Source organism: Sminthopsis crassicaudata, chromosome 2 (genome assembly GCF_048593235.1).
Source record: "Sminthopsis crassicaudata isolate SCR6 chromosome 2, ASM4859323v1, whole genome shotgun sequence".
NCBI lineage: Eukaryota > Metazoa > Chordata > Mammalia > Dasyuromorphia > Dasyuridae > Sminthopsis > Sminthopsis crassicaudata.
In genome coordinates, this window is record NC_133618.1 from 618,086,357 (window position 1) to 618,105,721 (window position 19,365).

The window sequence follows — 19,365 nt, forward strand, 5'->3', positions numbered from 1 at the left end:
ATTTAGTATCAAAAATTAAAACGGTGATTGAAGGAAATAGAAGATGGTGGCAATAATTATGGAATTCAGGCACACCTGTTCTTGACAAGCAATGATAACTATGGATAAGATAAAGAAATTTTATTTTTGTCATGGGTTTAGGCTTTGATGCAAGAAGAAACTTTTTTACAATTAGATCCATTTCATAGTGGGTGGACTGTCTCAGGAGGTAAGGGATTCCCTTTTAGTGAAGGTTTTTGAGTAAAGGTTAATGAAGGTTAATGATTGCTTATTGGGGATGTTGTGGAAAGGATTCTTGTTCAGATATGGGGGGAACATGTGGCATCTGAGGACCTTCAAAAGTCTGAATGTTCCTTGAGTATTCCATTCAATTCTTGTTCTTCATTTATGAAATTGGTCTAAAGATAGACTTAAAAATCTTAAAGTTAACCTATATTTATGTGGATATGGACATATACATTTCTGTACACATACACATAATAAATATGCATATACGTCTGAAATGCCATTTTCTTTCAGAATATTTACATATAGAGATAGTCATATACTATACACATGTGAATTAGTGAGTTAAACACATGCATATATGATACCCAATGATGATATCTATGTAAATGTATATTCACCTAGACTGTACATATCTACAGTTGTTCTTACTTTTTCAAGAAACATTTCCTTATGATGAATTCAATAAAAATTATATAAAATGAATGGTTTGTATATGTATATTTATTGACTTCTTGCCTTTTAAGAAGAAAATATGACAGTGAAAAATGCCTTCATTATTCATGGATGTTTAAAAACGTGTGTGTGTGTGTGTGTGTGTGTGTGTATGTGTGTGTGTGTGTGTGTGTGTGTGTGTGTGTGTGTGTGTGTAGGATTTTCAGCTGGAAGGTATCATGGAGATTTTATGGTCTAACTGCCTCAGTTCACATTTTTTTTGGAAGTCCAAAGAGGTAGAGAGGTTGGTCCATGCTTACACATGTAGTAAATGACAGAGCCAGAATTTAAATCCAGATCTTTTGACTCCAAGTACAGTGCTTGTTCTGTTATACAATTCTGCTCCACAATGTACATAGTCACACATGTACATAGTCAACTCTGCCTACACAAGAGTACATAGATGCCCCTCTCCTCCCTTCCCCTCTCTCTCTTCCTCTTCCCTTCCTCTCCTCCCCTTCCCCTTCCTTCTTTTCCCTTTTCTCCCCTTCCTTCCCTTCCTCTTCCTTCCCTTCTCTCTTCTTCCCTTTCCTCCCTTCCCTTTCCCTCTCTTTGCCTCCCTTCTTCCTCTTCCCCCTTTCTTCTTCCTATCTCTTCCCCTTTCCTTTCCTTTTCTCCTTCCCCTCCCCATTCTTCCCCTTCTCTCCTTCCCCTTCCTTTTTCTCCCTTCTCCTCCTTCCCTCCCCTTTCCTTACTTTCCCTTCATTATCCTTTCATCTTTTCTCCTCTTCTTGTATCATTTTGTTCCATTCCAATGTGCTTTTTTCAATGACAAGTCTAGAAGCATGCACTCTATCAGGATACATACAAGCTCTATCTCCTTGCTAAAATCTTGCACAATCAGAAGCTCCTGCTTGATCACTTGGCTGCAGTCACAGAGAGCCTCTGTCAAAGATGATTGCCAACTGAGTCAGGATGCCTTCCCTCCTAAGTAGGCTAAATAAGGGAGCAAAGACATAAATTCCTTCCTCTTTTTTCTAGTGACCTCTTTGTGGGAACTTTGTGTATAAACTCTCCCTTGGACTTTCATTGATGGGGGGTGGAAGGGATCTCTCTCCTCCTCCATCTTTCTTCCCTTCTCCCTGAAAGTCTGGATCCATTCAGTTATCAGTCATTTTTGACATAGCATTGTCCTACCATAGAGACCTACTCTGACCTATCATCTATGAGTCACTGATGGCACATGTTCTTTAGTAAGGGAATGGAGGCTGCATCCATCCTCAGGGAGCCAGAAGACATGTTCCATAACCTTGCCCCATTAATATATTTTAAATGTTTTATCGATGCAATTTTTAATATTTGTCATTTCCCAATCATTTCCCCTCACTAATAGAATTCTTCATTTTCAGTGTGTTTTGTTTTAGAAGTGCAGCACTATATTTTACTCAATTAACCACAATTATAAAGAATCTAGTTGTTTTCCCCACATGGCCATATCCCACAGAAGTTTCCTGTTGCATGTAAAATATTTAGGAAGAAATAGTCACTAAAGAGCTAATAGTACAAGCCCAAATGTATCAATTAGTGACATATTTTCTACAAGTGTACAAGATTATCTGATTCTTCTTACTATGTACTTTGAACACCTCACATTCATTGGTTGTTGACTATTATGGGGTGTTTGAAGCCTTATAGACGGGGAGTCCTTTTGTTCATCCTCCTATGTTAGGGCTGATGAATTTAGTTTAATAGAAATAAACTAAAGTAGAATTTCCACTGTTTCCTCTGGACTTTTCTACAAGACTTTACTAGTAACTAAACCCCAAGTAGTAATATCCTCTGAGACCTTAGCTACCAGAGACAGTATGTAAGCCTCTGGATTTAGCTCTCTCATAAAATGTTTGTTTTCCAAAGCAAATCATACCATGGATATATAAATATAAGTAGTTAATTGGCCAGTGTTCACTTTCTCTCAGATTTAAGGAGATTGTATTTCCAAGGACAGATTTGCAGAGTAGATTTGTCTGATTATGGCGTTCTCTCATGTTTCTGGATGTTGCTTGTTATTGCTTCTATAGTTGTATGTTTGCAAGGTTCATTATGGTAACTATGGTTGGGCTCTGTGATGGGAAAGAATCATATTTACATTCTTTTTGATGGAAATTTATTGAAGTCCCATAGGGCCCAAGTTATAGCTCATGATTCACCTAAGGAATTCTGATCTATGAAAGAGTTGGCTGTCTTCCAAAAATAAGATTCTTACAAGAGAAAATGAGGAATCATAGAGCTGGCAGAACCTTAGAGATCAATCCCACTTCTACCCCCACCCTTGCTCCCTTTAACCAACCAAGAACTGGCTCCCTAGCTTCTGCATGAAGACCTATAATGATGGAGAACTCACTTCTTTCTGAGGCAGCCCATTCCATTTGGATAGCTCAAATTGTTAACAAGTTTTTCTTTTCCTCAAGTATAAACCTTGCTCTGTGAGGCTTTTATCTCATTACTCTTACTTCTGTCATCTGGGGCTAAGAGGAACAAGTAAACATGAAAGGATTTCAAATGAAGACAGCTCTCATACCTTTTCTATATGTCTTCCCTTCTCTAGGACAGATATCCCTAATTCTTTCAACTTATTCTTGTACAATATGTTTTCTAGCCTTCTTACTAACCTGGGACACCCTCTTGTGGAAGCTTTACACTTTGCATTTTCCAAAAATAATCCCAATTAATGGATCATTGATGGAGCTAGGAATTGGTCCAACTATTCTAGAAAGCAATCTGAAATTATTTGAAGAGAGGGAGGAAAATGTCCATACCCTACTGACCCAGAAATTCTGTCAAGAAGAGAAAGTAAGCAATAAAAAGAAAGACCTAAAAAAGTAAATAACAAAAAGAAATATCCCATAAATATAAAAAACTTACAATAGCTCTTTTTGTAATAGTAAAGAGCTAGAAATGGAATTGATGCCCATTGAGTAGAGAGCAGTTTTGGTACATGATCATAATGGAACATTATTATACTATAAGAAATAATAAACACAATGAATACAGAGAAGATTAAGGAGACATACATGAACTGATTTTTTTTTTTTTTTTTTTTTTTTTTTTTGAGGCTGACTTGCCCAGGGTCACACAGCTAGGAAGTGTTAAGTGTCTGAGTATCAGATTTGAACTCGGGTCCTCCTGAATTCAAAGCTGGTGCTCTATCCACTGTGCCACCTAGCTGCCTCCTGATTCAAAGCAAAGTAAGCAGAACAAGAAAAACAATATATATAGTGTAAATAAAAAAATAATTAAAGCTGAAGCCTGTAAAATTATGGTGTAGCACTCTATCCATGGTGCCTTTAGCTGCCCTATAGCACGAAGGACATTATCAAACACTTTGCTGATACTCAGTGAATACCAGCTTAATGAGCTTTCTATGTACATGACCATGGTATTGGAAGACCTGGAGTCACTCACTGGATTGTCAGCTTAAAACAGTAATTTCTCCAACGAATCCTGTTCCAATTGAATATCCTTGTTAAAATGTGGTAACATTGGATAAATTGGGTCATAAAGCTGGAAGGGACTTTAGAGATCATCCACTCCAGGTGTACTATGGCTATCACTTCTTTTTAGGTACCATGCCGCTAATTTGAGACTAAAAGTTTTTTTGGATACCATATCATTCTGTTGTCTCACATTAAGTGTTTTGTTCAATAGAACTTGCAGAGTTTTGGCGATGAACTAACATCTAGCGCATCTGTCATGTCACCAATTGATATCTTGAATTAGATGTCCTATGAGCATCTCAGCCAATTAGCCAGCCAGTCAATAAACATTTGCTAAACACCTACTCTTTGTCAAACATTGTGCTAAGTACTAGGTATATAAAAGATAGTTTCTGCCCTCAGGGAGCCCACATTCTAATGGTGGAAAAATATGTAAACAAGTTGAGAGAGAGAGAGAGAGAGAGAGAGAGAGAGAGAGAGAGAGAGAGAGGGAGGGAGGGAGGGAGGGAGGGAGGGAGAGGGAGGGAGGGAGGGAGGGAGGGAGAGAGAGGGGGGGGGAGGGAGAGAGAGAGAGAGAGAGACTCAACTGGAGATAATCAACAGAGGAAAGATACTAGAATAATGACAGGTTTTGGCATATCCAAAACAGAATTCAGAATTCATCAATGTTTTCCCTAGGCCCTTTTACATTTTCCTATTACTGATTAGGGCACCCCCATCTTTCCAAGCTTGCAAGCTTGGTGTCATCCTTTCCTTTTTACTTTCACTCATCCCACATTTCAAATCCTCTGTTAAATCTTATCATTTCTTCTTCTGTGACATTTCTCAAATATGCTCCCTATTTAGCATCTTTAATAGAATACTCCATCTTCTATCTCTTTGCCTTTTTATTAATTGACTTCTTTTTAAAATTTTTAAAATTAATTTTATAATTATAACATTTTTTGACAGCACATATGCATAAGTAATTTTTTACTACATTATCCCTTGTACTCCCTTCTGTTCCGAATTTTCCCCTCCTTCCCTCCATCCCTCCCCTTGATGGCAGGCATTCCCATACATATTAAATATATTATAGTATATCCTAAGTACAGTATATATATGTGCAGAACCGAATTTTGTTGATGTTGTTGTTGTTGCAAAGGAAGAATTGGATTCAGAAGGTAAAAATAACCTGAGGAGAAAAACAAAGAATGCTAACAGTTTATACTCATTTCCCAGTGTTCCTGCTCTGGATGTAGCTGATTCTGTCCATCATTGATCAACTGGAATTGGATTAGCTCTTCTTTATGTTGAAGATATCCACTTCCATCAGAATACATCCTCATACAGTATCATTGTTGAAGTTTATAATGATCTCCTAGTTCTGCTTGTTTCACTCAGCATCAGTTGATGTAAATCTCTCCAAGCCTCTCTGTATTCATCCTGTTGGTCATTTCTTATAGAACAATAATATTATGGAATATTCATATACCATAATTTACCCAACCATTCTCCAATTGTTGGGCATCCATTCATTTTCCAGTTTCTAGCCACTACAAAGAGGGCTGCCACAAACATTTTGTAATTGAATTTGTAATTGTAGAAGTAATTGACTCTAACTCTGGAATATTCTTCCTCTTCACTTATCCTTCCTATCTTCTTTGGTTTCCTTCAAGATTCAGCCTGTATCCCACCTTCTGTTTGAGACATTCCTTTTTTTCCTCCTCCCTCCTCCCTCCCACTCTTCCTCCTTCCCTTTCTTTGTTCCTTCCTTCCTTCCTTCCTTCCTTCCTTCCTTCCTTCCTTCCTTCCTTCCTTCCTTCCTTCCTTCCTTCCTTCCTTCCTTCCTTCCTTCCTCTGCTCTGTCCCTCTCCTTTCCTTCCTTTCTCTTCCTTTGTTTTTTTTTTTTTTTTCTATTTTTTTTCCTGTCTCCAGTATATTCCTTTCATTCCATGCCCTGATAAGGTCAAAAAAAGAGATAGTTCAAGATAAAAATAATTGACAGGAAAATTCTTGTCTTGGGAGAGGTTAAAGGAGATAATTTGAGATACAAATGATTGAGAAATTCCTGTCTTATTTACAAACATCTCTGGAACCTCTTGGATAATATCTCTGTGCAAATCTGTGTTTGATGACCCTAGTTATGTATAAAAGGAATTTCTAAAATTGTTTTCCTGGCACTCAATTTATACTTGCCTTGTGCCCGCCAACTTGTTCTGGTGTCCCGACCCTTGCCAGGCAGTTTGGCCTTTCTGGAGGCCAAATGCCTGTCTATCCCTTTTCTATCAACAAAGACTTTGTTTTGATACAGCAAAAAAAAAAAAAAAACAAAAACCCAAAAACCCAACCCCCCCAAAAAACCTATTATTTTAGATGCTCTTTAAATAATCTCTGAATGACCCAATACAATACAATCTATTAAACTTATATGTTTTAAACTTATATAGAATGTCCAAATACCCCATAAAAGAATAAAAGAAGTTCTTAAAAATAACAATTCCTTAATTTCCAACAACTTTTCTGACTAGATGCTCCACTACTAAAGATGTAGAAAGCAGTGGGGGGGGGGGGTTGTGAGTCTCCCTCCCCCATCTCTTCTTCCTATTCCCAAATACTTTCTAATACCTTAAAAATCATGCATTCCTCTTTCCTTTCTCCTTCAAAACCTGTGAAATTCACACTATATAGTGAATAGCTCAAAACTATTTAAAGTAAAACTTAGGTTAACAAATAAACTGAATCAAACCAAACTTTTTTTTTTCTCTTTTTGCCTGAGTGTTTGACTAATAGTAATTAGCATCTCTCTATTATCTGTCTAGGCTGCTTTTATGACTCAGCTCTGGCTTAAGTTTGAATTTCATTGCTCTTTTCAAACCTCTTTAACAGTAAATGCATCAATATTCAAACAAATTCCAAGATCTTATACTCAGAATAAACAATCTAGTATGCAAAAGCAATAGCAAATTTGTATTTCCCATAATCAAATGGGATAAGTTCGTTCAGATAAGGTTTTATTGCCCTTTATTCTTGCTGGCTCTAAAGACTGCTTTAAGGAAAAAACAAAACAAAACAAAAAAAACCTTTCCTGTCAGTTTAAAATAGCCAAGTTCCATTCACTTACAAAATGAGTATAACAGGTTAAAAAAATTTAAAATCACAAACAGATTTTCAAATAACCAATTCCCAAATTTCTTAATCCTTGTTCTTAAAACTTCTATTTCCTCCCAGATTTCACAAGGAATGTGAGAGGGTCTAGTGATTATTTGGAGATTTTAATCAGAGAAAATTGAGCTCCTAGTTTTCTCGATTGTCAAATTTCTACCCATCGATGGGCTAGGATAGGAAGGGATAGTTAGAAACTTGAAGTCCCCGAGCCAGCAAGGCAGGGGGGGATTTCCAAACAATTTTTATATCTCCCTTCAACTCCAGCACCTTGGGGGAGAGGGGCCAGTAGGACCTGAATGGAGGAACAGAACAAAAAGAGGCTTCTGTGTGAAAAAACGAGATTGGCATACCTGCTAAGTCCAAATTTACCCTGGGCCTGATCCAGGGGCACGCCACCTCAAGTCTGGAGAGGCTTGGGGGGTGAGCCTGGAGCCTGTGTTCCTTCCCTTCTCTGGGCAGTCGCTCTTCCAGTGTCCTTCCCGTTTGTATTCAGGGTAAGGGCCTAGATTCTGAGGGCAATTCCTTGCCCAGTGGCCATGCTAACTGCATCTGAAGTACAAGCTTTGGGGCCCATGGAAAATAGAAGTAGACAGAATTTGTATCTGCTGTCCGCTCTTTGCTCCGACCTTTCCATCCCCCTCCCAATCCCTATCATTACATACCCCAAAGGTGACTTCTAATTATTGAGTCGTGGAATTCTGGGATTCTAGAGTCAACCTCTGCAAATTTCATCTTATATCTGGGGAAGACTGATTGATAAAATACATGGCAATGACAACAATCCCCTCTAGAAAAGTGGGGTGCAGGTTAGTGAATTCTCTAATAGTCGCTACAAGGTGACCCTGAAATAAAGTAGGATTCTTATCAGCTGCTTGCATAAGCTTCTTGTAATCTATCTGCTTTTTATTCCCCTTTTCCATTCCTTCAATGGGACAGGTTAGAAGATGATCCCTCACTTCTGTATCACCACTCCCCTCCTCTCTGTCCCCACTCCCCTCTTCTATGTCTCTACTCCCCTCTTCTCTACGTCCACTCGCTTCTTCTTAGTCCCCCCTGGGATTTGTGAAGGGAATGGCAATGGCCTCGCCCGGTACCTCCCAGTCATGTTATTAGCAAACCTCTGTGTTAGGTCCCATCTCATTCTTTTCTCCGGTATTGGGCGATAAGAAGAGATAACATATCCCCAGGACTGATCATGCTGAAAAGGAACGGCTGTAAACCCCTCAATAAGTTTCTCCATTATGTGGGGGAAATCCCCAAAAGAGAGGGGCCTTTGCACTCTAAGTGTTTTCTCCAAAGAGCTGGCCATTTCTCCCGGGAGGCAAGGCTCAGAAATAGCTAAATCAGAGTCCTGGGCCGCAGCTGTAGTAGAGTCAGATTTAGAGGGAGGAGTAGGAGAGTGGAGGCTTTGGGGGAGGGAAGTCTGATTAGGAGCTGGGAGGGAGCCGGGTGGGAGCCGGGTGAGGAAGAAGGATTGCTGCTTCTCAGCCCAGAAGGACAAAGCATTAGATTATTCCCAGAGTCCAGCTCTGGGGGTAAATTAGGAGGGTCCTGCTGGGGATCAGCATCTCTCCCCAGTTCCACCTCAGTAAACATAGACAGAAACATCCTGCAACTTAACCGCAGTTTGGGATCCTGGGAGAGGGCCCAGAAGGTTTGTACATAAGCAACTTCTGACCATTTATCTTGTCTTCTGCAATATAGATCTAATTCCCTAATAGTAGAGAAGTTAATTAAGCCAAAAATAGGCCAATGTTCCTGATTGCCCAGTTTATAGAGGGGCCACACTTTGTTGCAATTTTAAATCTTTGAGGCTGAATTTCTTTCTGTTTCTCAAGAGATATCCCAGAGGTGAATCTTTAGGGATGGAGGAGAAGAATTGTCCCATTTTTGCCACCACACAAATTTCCACTTCTATAGCTCAACCTGATCAGACGTCTCTGTCAGATTCCACAAATGCTCCCCAGTCTCTGTACAGGAAAACTATTTGTCAAAAAACAGGAATTCGTTTGCACTCAGCGTCCTGAGCCAAATGATCCTCAGAGCTTTCTAGCTCCCTGAAGTTTGAGGCCACTATTTCCTAGGAAATTTTTGAACTGACCCCGCTATAAAAGAAAGATATTTCCAGCTTACCTCCATAAAATTTCCTCGTACGGGCCACCAAATGGTGAGGAGTAAATTGGGGCTCTAAACCGAGATGGATCAGCTCTTCTCCTTGTGGGTCTGATTACCTCTCTCTCTTTCCCAAAGTAACAAAAGGGCAGGTCCGGTAGCGAATGAATTTGCTACTCAATGCTGTATCAAAACAAAGTCTTTATTGATAGAAAAGGGATAGACAGGCATTTGGCCTCCAGAAAGGCCAAATTGCCTGGCAAAGGTCAGAACTCCAGAACAAGTTGGAGGGCACAAGGCAAGTATAAACCGAGTGCCAGGAAAACAATTTTAGAATTTCCTTTTATACATAATTAGGGTCATCAAACAGATTTGCACAGAGATGTTACCCAAGAGATTCCAGAGATATTTGTAAATAAGACAGGAATTTCTCTTAATCATTTGTATCTCAAATTATCTCTTTTAACCTCTCCCAAGACAAGATTTTTCCTGTTAATTATTTTTATCTTGAACTATCTATTTTTTTTTTGACCTTATCAGTCCCTTCAAGAAACATGATGTTTTCTATAAACAAGGACTACACAAAAATATTCCTTTAGCCTTTTTCTTTTTTAACCTTCTCCTCTAGTAAGGGGACCAGCTTATACTTTGTAAAAACATACCTATTATTTGGGTACTGGCAGAAATTCAACATATCATGCTCTCTGCTAATCACTTCAAAATCCCCCTTTACTTCCATAATTGTTAGAAGCAAGATCCTCAATTCTCTGTCCTTCTTGTTCCAGATTTTTGTGCATAGCTCACTTATCTGGCACTCTGGGCAAATTGGGACTCAGGAAAGAGATTTGGCTTGGATTTCTGCCACCTTTTGGCAACTAGATGGAGCAGTTCATAGAGCACTGCTCCTAGTCTTGAAGACCTGAGTTCAAATATGGTCTTAGATACTATTTGACCATGGGCAGGTCATTTAATCTCAGTTTCCTGAACTCTAAAATGGGGACAATTATAGCACCAAAGGTTGTTGTGAGGATTTGGTACATAGTAGTTAAATATTCTCTTCCTCCTTCCTTTTAGAGATGATGCAATAGATAGAGCACAATGTCTGAAATTAGCAAAACCTGAGTTAAAAGTCCAGCCTCAGATGCTTAATAGTTGTATGACCCTGGTTAAGTCACTTAATCTCTGCCTTAATTTTCTCAACTGTAAAATGAGGACAATAGCAGCTATCTTCTAGGGTTGTGAGTATTAAATAAGCTAGTATTTGTAATGTGCTTAGCACAGTGTCTGGCACATAGTAAGCACAATAGAAATATTTCCTTCCTATAAGCTTGCTTAGCTGCCTTAATTCTTAAAAATCAGATATATATTTTTGAGGCAGAAGCAAAGTACCAATACAAACGAAAGCTATTCTCAGATATTATCTATGACAAGTTAATAAGTCATAATAATGATTGATAGAGTTTCTATAGTGCCATAAGGCTTACAAAGCACTTTAAATATATTTTTTTTCATTTCATCCTCATAACCTTGGAGAGTAGGCTCCATTATTATCCCCATAAAGTTAAAGAAACTGAGGGGAATACACTTGCCCAGTGGCATAGTGCTAATAAATGTCAGAGGCAAGATTTGATTTTAGATCTTTCCAGATCTACTAGTCTAACCTACTATACTGCCAAGCTGCCTGGGAAGATATACAATTTTCAACCACTTCACCTCCTTTTTTTCTTCTTTGCTTATTAAACTTCAGGCATTTTATTTATTGCTTCACTGTCTTATGAAACAGAGAGGATGGGCGAAAGAACAGTAATAGAGACCATGTACATATGATAAAAAACATCTTTGATTTAAAGGGTTTTATTCATAATTACAAAAAATGAAATACAATACAACTTGATAGGAATGGGAACATTCAATGAAAAAAAAGTCCCCAAATATTAATCATATAAAACAAAACTACCCACCCTAATATTTGTTGGACTGTCACCCTTTCCTTCTGGTTAATTTCATTTGTTGTTCTGGTCTTTCCTCTGTTCTCAAATTGCTAGCTATAATTCTTGACCTTAAATAATAGCAGTGCTATTCATTTGAAGAAAAGTCTGGGGATCAGGCAGCATATCTGTGCTTCAGGTTATTAATGGAACAGATTCTATTTGTTCAAGAAAAGTAATGTGTAAATCAAATTTTAATAAATCAAATCATCTGAAATGGAGTTGGTGCTGACTACCTGAAATAATCAAGAAACTCTCCTCCATTTCTCTTGGTATGTATCCCTGGCTTTCTTTAGAATGGATTTGCTTAAAGGAAATCTCATTTAGGATATGGATACCTCCCTTCCCTTTTCTTAGGGAAATACTGTCAAACCTTTAAGACCCAGCTCCTTAAATTGCAATTCCACATGGGGTCTTGTAACTGAATGTGGGGGTCATGAAATTATGATTTATTACTGGCAAACCTTTGATATATACCTATTTTACATATTTATATACTTGGGGTCATGAAAACTTTGAGGGAAAAGGAGTCACAAGACAAAAAAAATTAAAATGTCTACTTTAAGTATATGCCCAAGCTGAGTTTTATATAAAGTATTGTGGGAAAAGTCAAGACTCAAGAAATCTGATTTATGGTGTTGGATCTGCCATTAGCTAATCTTGTGTGATTCTGAACAAATCACTTCATACTTCTAGGTCTTAATTTTTTCATAAATAGAATGAAGCTATTGAACTAGATGAATTTTAAGGAACCATTCTGCCTTTAATATTCTATAATTCTATGGACACAGCCATCTGAAAGCAAGGGAGAAAGGGTGTCTATAGGAATATTCTGTCACTTGATTTCTTCTTTCTGAAATTTCTGTTGCTTCCTTGGCTGTTCCCTTGTATAACACTGAAATAAGTAATTGGCTGAGCAGCAGAGTTGTTGTGCAAGAGAGTGACCCTATTAAGGAAAAAACTCTCCAAACTTGACTTCACACAAACATTGTGATTCTGTGGCAAACTCATGAGAGGCAAGGAAAACCCAATACTTTGTGGAACAACTGTGTTCCAATGAATAAGTCTTAATAATAATGATCATTCTCATTTATGTGATACTTTAAGATTTACAAAGCACTTTCTTCACAACAATTCTGTGAAATAGGTAAAGCAAGATATATACCAATTTTATAGATGAGAAAATTGAGGTTCAGCAGATAACTACCTTGCTTAGGTTAATAAAGCTAGTAACTGTCCCAGGTTCAAATACAAGTCTTTTAAATCTCAGACTATTTTTGCCACCTTATATTTGCAGAATGCCTTGTAATTTTCAAAGCATGTTCCATTCATTAGTAATTCATTTGATCCTCACAAATTCTGTGAGTTAGGCTGACCTCTTTTACTAAAACTATTGGAACACAGAGCAACTAAGTGATTGACCCAAAGTCACATGGCAGAATCAAGAATATTCAGCAGAATAAAGCAGGATCTAATTCTTCCAGCTCTCTTTCTACAATACTTTGCTGCCTCTTTAAGGAACCACCACAGTAGGACAGCTCCATGGAGAGAGGAGAAGCTTAGAATACTTGTGGGTTTGTATAGCATTGTGGTATATGCAGATGTATATGATTCAGTTGGATGAATTTGAACTTGGGCACCATTTGTAGTTCCTGAATCATAGTCAGACACTAATGTGCTATTCCTCCAGTGGGCATACATACTTAAGTATCTGCTTCCACCAATGAGAAAATTCAGTTTATGACTTTTTCCCCCATTCTTAACCCTGAAGGTACCAAGGATGAAAGCATAATCTATCAATTTTTTACCTTAAAGACGTAGACAACATATTTTCTCCTCCTATAGTTGAATGAGTATTTTTAGATCACCTTTGACCTCCCTTTGTCTGTGTCTGTTTCCTAACAGTTCTTTGAATTTGCTTTACTTAGGTCAAGATTGAACATTATTCCTACCTCCCCTGTCACCTTTTATCCAATGAGAAGTTTTATATTTTCTTCTATTTTTCTTCTATTTTTTTTCATTTTTTTTGTTTCACTGATTCTTGATGCTTTGTTGAATCATTAGTTTCCATTTGTTCAATTCTAATTTTTAGTGAATTATTTTCTTCAGTTAACTTTTAAAAAATGTTCTTTTGCATCTGACTAATTGAACTTTAAAATTAATTGCTTTGTTAATTGGATTTTTTTTTCCATTTTGGAAATTTTATTTTTCAGAATTTTTTCCTTTTCCTATTTTGCCTAAGGTATTTTTTAAGGAGTGATTTTCTTCAAACAATTTCTGTGTTTCCTTTTCCAGAGCTCTCAGTTCCTTTCCCTATTTTCTTCTACCTTTCTTTTAAGATCCTTTTTGAATTCTTCCAAGAGAGCCTTGTGAGATGGACACCAACTTATATCACTCTTTGAAGCTTCATCCGGAAGTGGTTTGCTTTTAGTGTTCTCAGGATTTGAGGTCTGTTCTTCCCTGTTTCCATAAAATCTATCTATGGTCAGAACTCTTTTTGCTTTTTAATCAAAGAATTTTCAGTATTTGAAGTTTGTTTGATGATAACAGCCTAAGCTGGCATTGCATTTTCAATGTCTCATCACATCTGGCAGGAATCCTGTGCATAAATTTAAGTTCTTTTGGGTCAGGATGCTCAGAAATAATGGCCAAATGAGCTTTAGTTTTTTCAGGGATGAGAGTAGGAAGAAGAAAACCTATGCAACTCCATTCAATGGCAACTCGAACACCAGTTAGTATATGAACACTTTGTTCATAATGGAACATTTGGTGAAGTTTCAGGGGAGAGAAGTTAAGTGCATGTGGTCAGACTATGATCTAGTGATTATTACCTACATTCTGGGCCACTGCAGAAATTATTCCCACTGCTAAATAGAAAGGGAAATTGGCAGAGAATCCATGCAAATGAACAATAAATACTTGTAAAAAAAAGTGAATGTGCAGCTGAATTGTTTTCATCTGGTTCTAAGTTGTCAGAGACAAGGATAGTGGGGTAATAGCCTTGGGAGTGTCTACAGTAGGTTCTCAGACATAAGGTTTATTGTTTGCAGCCTTCTTTTCAAACTTCTGCTTGAGCTCAGAAACAAGGGCAGATCGGACAGGTCCTTCCAAGTTTTGCTTCATCGGCTTACTGGTGCGCTTGGGAGTCAGTGAGCCTGAGACTGTGGGCACTGTCCATTCAGTGGGGCTGATCTTGGGGATGGTGATAGGTGGAGGGGGCGGGGCTGGTGTATCAGGAGGAGGGGTGAACATCGAGCTGTTGTTGTTATGGTTCTCATTGGGTAGCTCATCCTTGACGGCAAACTTGTCTCCTGTATGAGACCTCTTGAATTTGAGCCATTCTGCCCTGATGGAGCGGGATGGCGGGCTCGGTCTCTTTCGGATCACCCGGCGGACTGGTAAAATCTTGTTGGATTTCTTGTTGCGCCAGAACATGGCAGTGGAGATGAATACGGTAATGACCACCATGATGGCTATGACTCCAGCCAGCACGCCTATGGCTTTCATGGGGTTGTCTTTAGTTTGCATCAGAAATGCAGCCATGGGACCTCTATTCAGAGTCTGTCAAGGAGTAAAAACAGAGCATAATGTATCAATGGTTACCTCCACTTATGGAAGCTGGACAAGAAATTGTAACAGTTTCACTTACCTACCATCAGGTAGCATGGATAGACACACATTTATATATACATGATAAACAGTTGCAAGTACTCTTTCCATTTTAGAAATAAAGAAGTTCAAATTTTGAGAAGTAAAATGATTTTATTACCATCAGACAGCCAGTAATGAATCAGGAACTGTACTTAGACTTCCTGATTCCAAATCCCAAATTCCTTCCATAGAGCTATGCTGCATATCTACTTATAAAGATAGAAATAAGACCTGTGATTTAACAGAGAGAAGGAAGTCACAAGTGATGACATTCCTCTTCCAAGGCAGTCTTAGCTGATCAGACCAGTGAGAGATCAGGCGACTTGTTCTCAATCACATGGCCAATTCAGAGCAGAAATGGGACTCGAATCCAAGTTATCCAGACTTTAATGCTGGTTCTTTATCCACTGTTTCACATTGCCTCTCTTTCTTTATGTGGATGTATTGTTATTGTTATTTATCTTTATATGTGATGGTAATAAAATAATTTTACTCCTCTATGATAAATGGGATGTGGCATAGCATTGAAATTACCTTGCTTTCTGTTTTACAGATGAAATCAAACTCTAGAGAGAAAGGAATTGGGTCAGGGGAAATGTGAGTTTTATTCCATAGAGAGCAAGATATAAATATCACTTGTATGTTGTATGTTAATGACAAAGGAATATATGACTCATTCTTTCATTGAACATATGGAGAAGGTCTATGGAGGATGCAAGCAAGCTTATGCCCACTGGATCTCAAAACTGGAGATTTGTACCTTTACAAGAATCCTTTCCACTAAATCAAGATTTTCTGCAAATTATTGTACACAATCACAGCAAAATTGTGTTATGATCAACTATAATAGACTTAGCTCTTCTCAGCAATACAGTGATTCAAGAGAATTTCAAGAACTCATGATGGAAAATGCCATTCAAATTCAGAGAAAGAATTGTGGAATCTAAATGCAGATCAAAATATGCTATTTTCTCTTTTTAAATTTTTTCTTTTTTGTGTTTTTTCCTTTTGTTCTGATTTTGCTTTTGTAACACAACTAATATGGAAATATATTTAATATGATTGTACATATATAGTCTATATTGGATTGCTTAAAGAAAGTGAGGGGAGGAAAAAGAGGGAAAGAAAAATTTGGAGCTCAAAATCTTACAAAAAAGAATGTTGAAAACTATCTTTACGGGGCAGCTAGGTGGCGCAGTGGATACAGCACCAGCCTTGAATTCAGGAGGACCCGAGTTCAAATCTGGTCTCAGACACTTAACACTTACTAGCTGGGTGACCCTGGGCAAGTCACTTAAACCCAGCCTCAAAAAAAAAAAAAAAAAAAAAAAAAAAAAGAAAGAAAGAAAACTATCTTTACATATAATTGAAAAAACAAAATGCTAAGTGCAAAAAAAAATAAGTGCAAACCCCCCACAAATGGTAATAATAATAACAACAAAAAGAATCCTGTCCACCACACACCTGTGAGTGAAATGGTTATGAGTTTCCCTTTTTCTCCCCAAGCACCTTTTTTTTTTTTTTTTTTCTTCTTTTGGCCTAATCAGCTCACCTCATCTAGGATGTCAATCTTTAGCACAGCTGTGGTACTGAAGGATGGGGAGCCTCGGTCCTTGGCCTGCACCAGCACAGACCAGGTGCAGTCTCTGTTCTTGGTGATGTTGTGGATGATGTCCAGTGAATGAACAAAGGCCTTCAATCGGATCTCACCCGTGCTTTCATTGATGTCAAACACATTGGCAGGTTCTGCCTGCATTATGGAATAGTCTACAACATTGTTTGGCTCTTCTGCATCATGGTCTGTAGCCTGCACATGAGGAAAGATGGAATCAGACTTTGGGAATTCAAGTATTCCCTAAGCAATGATCTTATAAGGAGGCTAGATGAAACACAATTGATGAATTTCCTTGGACTGTGAAAGGTAGCTGAGCATAGAATACGTGTTTAATAGGGCTGGATTTACATGTAAGTAGAGTAGTTAATGTCTTACATTTTGCAATTTAAGGGGTTTTAGGAAAGCCATCTCTCCCTGAAATAAAAATATCTCCCTTATTGCTTATGAAATTTTTCATTAAAAAAGTGGTATGTAATTTCATCAATAAGAGATTCATTTGAGTTGCTATGAGGTAAATCCCAGGAGGATAAAGGGTAATCATGATCTAATGTGAATAAATATAATCAGGTTGATTTCTCCCTAATAGCTGGCTGGGAGCAGCTGCACTGTGGGAATGAAAATGTTTTGTATCATGGAGTGCTTTATGAAGAGGAGAGGACTGGATGAATGGCTACAGTGAAGAGTTTTGGATAGGATATAGGTACTGAACACCTGGTAATGGGGTGAGAGAGCTAGGAAGTAGGAGGGAAACAAGGGAACAGAAAAGAAAATGGGAGAGGTCCAAAAACTCCTTCACTTTACCTATTTCTCACTTCTTCCAATGGCAGGTCCTAAAATGTAGTGTTCTACTCAATTGGGGAAGGAAGTTTGTACTATAATGTTTATGGAGGTTACAGATCTGCATTCAGATTCCATAGTTTTTCCTCAGGTCTTAGATGATTGTACATGTGTGTGTATGCATGTATGTGTACATACATGTGTATATGTCATGGAATCTTGCATGGTTTTTGGTTTCATGACAGTAATCACCCTCTGCTCAAGTGCTAATTATTTGTTTTTGTAATCAAAATGAATTAAAATGATTTGTTTGAAGGATTTTGAATCTCATGCTTTGAGTCACGATACTAAAAGGCAAAGCAATCACGCATGGGTACTGTGTTTATTTATAAATGTCAAAATGGGGCTGGTGCCAGAGACAGAAGCATGAGAGAAATTATAGAATTTTCTTTTCATTATAAATGCATTTGAATCCCATTAAAGATATTAAGAAGCCCCTCAAAGTATGATGGATCTGAGAGCCTGGTTTGTTTTTTTCTCAACAGATGACATGTCCTGGTTGTTGGTATGACAGCTTTCATTCTATAAAATCAGCCAAAACCCAGAGAAGTTTCCCCAAAGTTTTTGAACATAGAGAGAGAAGCCAAGAGAATATAGAGGACTGGATTTAAGACAATATAGCATAGCAGCAATATCAACTCTGGTTCTAGTTTGCCTCTATTGTTAATTTTCTATATGACCTTGAGCAACCATGTCTGGTTTCCTCAGGTATAAGATGCAAGTGTTAGATTCTGGAAAGCAATTTGGCTTTTGTGCCCTCAAAGTCTTATTACTGTGCATAATATTGACCTAGTTATCATTCTCCTAATTTGCCAGAGAGAGCAAAGAAAGAAGAAAAGGATCCATATAAACAAAAGTATTGCTCTTTTTGTAGTAGTCCTGAATTGTAAACTAAGCAGCTGCCTTCCTATTGGGAAATGGCTAAAATTGTGGTATGTGAGCATAAGGGATTATTATTGTATCATAATGATGACAAAATGTTCAGTTTTAGAGGAAACTGGGAATTCTTCTGTGAACCAGTGATGCTGCATGAAGCGACAAGAGCCAGGAGAATAATTTACACAAAAACAACATTAAAGAGAAAAACAACTTTGAAAGACTATAGAACTGATCGATGCACTCATGAATCATGAGTGTAGGGTATTAAAGATGAATCATATCAATTACTTCCTGTCAGAGAAGTGATGGATTGAGATGCAGGATAAGACATACATTTTTGGATGTGACCCATGTAGAAATTTGTTTTGCTGGACTATGCATATTTATTGTGAAAAGTTTACTTTTCTTTTTATAACTGTTCATTTGAAAGGAAGTACAGTGAAGAGGAAAGATAACAAAAGCTTATAAACATTTTTCAAAAGCCAAATTTAAAAAAGATATGCAAATATCAGACTAGCTGGTATTTTAGGTGCTCTTTTCTTTTTAATATTCTGATTCTATGATTTTCTGTTGATAGTGGTTTGCATGGCACAAGGTTAGTTCATATCATTTGGGGAAATGGGAGACTCCCCTAAAAGGTCAGCTTAGCAACTCACCTCAATTTTTACCGGGGTTCCTAGGATCATTGTCTTCTCCTGAATGTTTTCATCAAACTCTGGGGAATGGTCATTGACATCAAGCACTGTGACAAACACTTCAGCAAGGCTGTACTTGCCCTCTGTATCTTCTGCCTTCACATAGAAATTGTACTTGGAGGTGACCTCAGCATCCAGGACAGCCCAGGGCTGAGTGTAGATGATTCCTGCAGATGGGTGGATCAGGAATCTGGAAGGGTCAGATCACATACACAGGTTTATATAGATGAGAAACCAACAAGATAAGAAATTGAAATATGGACCAGTCCAATTTTTTCTGACAGTCA

The 19,365-nt window shown here is 37.9% G+C and overlaps 1 protein-coding gene across 1 annotated transcript in view; it reads right to left on the minus strand.

Annotated features, from left to right (window-relative positions):
- Positions 1–9,445: 9,445 nt before the first annotated feature.
- CDHR1 (cadherin related family member 1) overlaps positions 9,446–19,365 on the minus strand; it is a 47,077-nt gene continuing 37,157 nt past the window's right edge. Inside the window, 3 exon segments of the mRNA XM_074296231.1 lie at positions 9,446–14,962; positions 16,605–16,859; positions 19,040–19,268. Coding sequence (XP_074152332.1) covers positions 14,426–14,962; positions 16,605–16,859; positions 19,040–19,268 — 1,021 coding nt within the window. The 3' untranslated portion in view covers positions 9,446–14,425.